Here is a 4,332-nt window from a genome sequence, read left to right as displayed (position 1 = left end):
CGGTCTCAGGTGCACTGTCCGTCTCAGGTTCATTGTCCGCCTCAGGGACGATAACGGTCTCAGGTGCACTGTCCGTCTCAGGGATGAGGGCGGTCTCAGGTGCACTGTCCGTCTCAGGTTCATTGTCCCCCTCAGGGACGATGACAGTCTCAGGTGCATTGTCCGTCTCAGATTCATTGTCCACCTCAGGGATGATGTCGGTCTCAGGTGAACTGTCCGTCTCAGAGACGATGGCGGTCTCAGGTGCACTGTTCATCTCAGGGATGATGGTGGTCTCAGGTGCACTGTCCGTCTCAGGTTCATTGTCCGCCTCAGGGACGATGACGGTCTCAGGTGCACTGTCCTTTTCAGGGATGAGGGCGGTCTCAGGTGCACTGTTAATCTCAGGGATGATGGCAGTCTCATGTGCACTGTCCGTGCCAGAGACAGTGTCAGCTGCAGAGGTAGTGGCAGTCTCAGATCCTGTGTCAAAAGAAGAAGAGAGTAGAAACTGTTATAGTATTGGATCCACTTTATTGTTATCTGAATAATGGTTACTGTGAATAACAATTTTCAATATTGCTTGATTGCACATTGTTATATACATATATACCTAATACTTCTATATGTAATACTTTTCTATGTATAGATTTTTTTAAATTGTATTAACAGTTTTTAGTGTGACCATGATATGGTCAACCTCAACATGTCCACTCTGTTACGGAAAATATGAAGAAGAAAAAAAGTAAGTAGAAAAAAAAATAGCCTACTAATAATTTAGTGCCAATTTTTTTTTAAATATCAATAGTATAATTAATATTAGTATATCTATCAAGTATTAATAGTAAGCAAAAATGTTGCTTATACAATTGTATCTGAAAAGAAAAAAAATGACCAATTTATCACCAGATAAGTTTTTTTAAACTGTTATGTCCCTAACAGGCTGGACATTTTTAATCTCACATTTCAGACTGATTTTCATAAATGCTAACATTTATTTTCCTGAGCTTGATCTTAATCATTTTTTACAACTTCCTATCATGATTACACACACAAAAAAAACAGTTTTTGATTTTCTACATTTTATGATACCCAAAAGGCACCAAACACCAGGAATGACTGGTATATGCTCAGATGTACAGATGATACAATAATGCGCTTACCTTCTGTGAAATGCCACTCCAGTTGTCTCTTGGTTGTCTTCCTGGTGATCTGTAGTTGTTTGGTGTCCTCCTCTTTCACTGTATTTGGTGATTTATTTTTCACCCTGGTGGAGTACCACCATAACATCACCAGACTGACAGTGATCAGCATGGTTTTGTTTCGGGGAACCAGCTGAATCTTCTGGAGTCTAGATAAATGGGCAAAGTCTTGCAGAGAGACTTGCAGAAATGTAATGTATTGGACTCTTTGCTCAACTGAATTAAGAGTGCAGTCAAGCAGAGTGAATATTTTTGTAGAGCAGAGCAAATCTCGCAGTCGAGCAGAATGCAAACGAGCAGACTGAGTTGTAAAAGCGATCAAGCAGATTGAGTATTATACAGATTCTGAACATTCTAATTTCGAACCTGTTATGTGACGTCACAGACAGCAGACAGCGGGATTTATGCAAAGCATTCTAGGCACGTAACTATGCTCGCACGTCATACATTTTATTTTATTATTATTCATAATAATAATAATAATAATAATTTACAACGGGCTACCAGCAAAAGAACCAAGACAATAAACAAATATAACAAATATTTTCCCCCAACGAAATTTAGTTTTTATTCGAGGGAAAGCACGATCACTCACGTGCAAGCAGAGCATAGCAAAACGTAATAGATTACGCATAACAGATCTCTATAATGCCCCTGTGGTGCTTTTTGTGTTGGTTAGCATGTTTTATTGCAGTGAACCATTTTAGTCGTCTATCGGGATCCTTAGGAATACGATTAAATGCTTTCCCTGTTGAAAAAACTGCATATGCTGGTTAGGTATGCTTTGATGCTGGTCCTTTGCTGGTTTTAGCATAAACCAGCAAAGGACCAGCTTAAACCAGCATCCCAGCGTCAAAACATACAGCATATGCTGTTTTTTCCCCAACAGGGTTATGGGACAATCGCGTATGTATATATATATATATATATTTAATTAAAGATAACTTATAGATTTAATATAGGCTGCTTTTGGTGCTTGACACTTTTTTATTGGTCATTTTGTGTGTTTTACGAATTAGATAGATGCATGGGTTAAGAAGCTTACTTAAATGTAAAATGTTTTTTTCCCCCTCTATTTTGCAATAAAAGACGGCTTCTCTTATTGATCAGGTCTCGGGTAGATTGCATGTTTTCTTGCACGGCGGGATGTTGGACTCATGAAAAATAATCAGGTAGTTTGTATTTGCCAAAACTGATTTACCGAAGTCAAAACACGGACTGCACTGTATGGGCTTACATTTCTGCCACAATTCTGCAATTCTCTCACAAAAGTGCATTTTTGCACGCGCGCGATCTGAGTTTTGTGGAGAAAATGGTCGTTTCGCAAAGAAAAAAGTCATTTTTAGATAAATCTATTTTGAATCTATTTTGCATTTATAATACGTTTTTGGATGTGTGCAGACCTTCTCTTTTGCGCGTGCAACGTTCCACTAGCTTGCTCACCTGATGCCCCCCCTCTGTGCTCGCTCAACAGCTGCGTGCTCAACACAACCCAGCGTTACAATGTGCCATAATTCCAGCCAATCAGAGACTGAGGCTGCTAAATTCTGATTGGCTGCCTTGACAACCAATCACAGTATTTGAACCAAGACAATAAACAAATATAACAAATATTTTCCCCCAACGAAATTTAGTTTTTATTCGAGGGAAAGCACGATCACTCACGTGCAAGCAGAGCATAGCAAAACGTAATAGATTACGCATAACAGATCTCTATAATGCCCCTGTGGTGCTTTTTGTGTTGGTTAGCATGTTTTATTGCAGTGAACCATTTTAGTCGTCTATCGGGATCCTTAGGAATACGATTAAATGCTTTCCCTGTTGAAAAAACTGCATATGCTGGTTAGGTATGCTTTGATGCTGGTCCTTTGCTGGTTTTAGCATAAACCAGCAAAGGACCAGCTTAAACCAGCATCCCAGCGTCAAAACATACAGCATATGCTGTTTTTTCCCCAACAGGGTTATGGGACAATCGCGTATGTATATATATATATATATATTTAATTAAAGATAACTTATAGATTTAATATAGGCTGCTTTTGGTGCTTGACACTTTTTTATTGGTCATTTTGTGTGTTTTACGAATTAGATAGATGCATGGGTTAAGAAGCTTACTTAAATGTAAAATGTTTTTTTCCCCCTCTATTTTGCAATAAAAGACGGCTTCTCTTATTGATCAGGTCTCGGGTAGATTGCATGTTTTCTTGCACGGCGGGATGTTGGACTCATGAAAAATAATCAGGTAGTTTGTATTTGCCAAAACTGATTTACCGAAGTCAAAACACGGACTGCACTGTATGGGCTTACATTTCTGCCACAATTCTGCAATTCTCTCACAAAAGTGCATTTTTGCACGCGCGCGATCTGAGTTTTGTGGAGAAAATGGTCGTTTCGCAAAGAAAAAAGTCATTTTTAGATAAATCTATTTTGAATCTATTTTGCATTTATAATACGTTTTTGGATGTGTGCAGACCTTCTCTTTTGCGCGTGCAACGTTCCACTAGCTTGCTCACCTGATGCCCCCCCTCTGTGCTCGCTCAACAGCTGCGTGCTCAACACAACCCAGCGTTACAATGTGCCATAATTCCAGCCAATCAGAGACTAGGCTGCAAAATCCTGCTTGGCTGCCTTGACAACCAATCCCAACATTCCTTGCATTTCCTCGACAGCAGAAGAGGACAAATACAGTGCATGCATAATTATTATGCAAGTTGATATTCTGATTATATATTTTTTCCAAGCAGACTCCGGTAACACACACGCGTAATCTCTCTCTCCGCAGTAGCTACGGTACGAGTTTTTCAATTTTTTCTTTATCTTTTGCTGCTTCTTTTTTTTTGTGACAATTTCTTGTTTGGCAGACGTTTTCTAAGCAGCTAGTGGTGCTGATGAAGATCGCTGTATATCAGCGAGAGCTGCTCGTTATTCTTTGCTGTCCTGAGAAGCGATGCAGTGCATTAGAATGAGAAAATAAACGAGGAGCAGACAAGTTATGATCAAAATGAGGAACAGATACAATCAGAAATGGTTGAAGGACCAAGTGTTGCCATAGGAAATAAAGGAAAAAAGAAAGTGAAATTAATCTTCTGTTTGCACTGTCTATGTGGGGGCATTAGGACATTGTGTGTGTGTGTGTGTGTGTGTATGTGAG

At 39.4% G+C, this 4,332-nt stretch overlaps 1 protein-coding gene across 1 annotated transcript in view; it reads left to right on the top strand.

Moving 5' to 3' along the window:
- The window catches only part of LOC107576213 (filamentous hemagglutinin-like), a gene marked incomplete at its 3' end in the record, with an annotated part of 40,853 nt that extends 40,484 nt beyond the window's left edge, over nt 1-369 (top strand). The window contains exons 5-6 of the mRNA XM_016262440.1: nt 10-153; nt 208-369. Coding sequence (XP_016117926.1) covers nt 10-153; nt 208-369 — 306 coding nt within the window. The remainder of the gene's footprint in view (nt 1-9; nt 154-207) is intronic.
- Between the last annotated feature and the right edge of the window lie 3,963 nt (nt 370-4,332).

Source organism: Sinocyclocheilus grahami, unplaced genomic scaffold, assembly GCF_001515645.1.
Source record: "Sinocyclocheilus grahami isolate Dianchi unplaced genomic scaffold, SAMN03320097.WGS_v1.1 scaffold3351.1, whole genome shotgun sequence".
Taxonomy (NCBI): domain Eukaryota; kingdom Metazoa; phylum Chordata; class Actinopteri; order Cypriniformes; family Cyprinidae; genus Sinocyclocheilus; species Sinocyclocheilus grahami.
The sequence above is the reverse complement of the archived record's forward strand: the minus strand, read 5'-3'. Positions and strand labels throughout refer to the sequence as shown.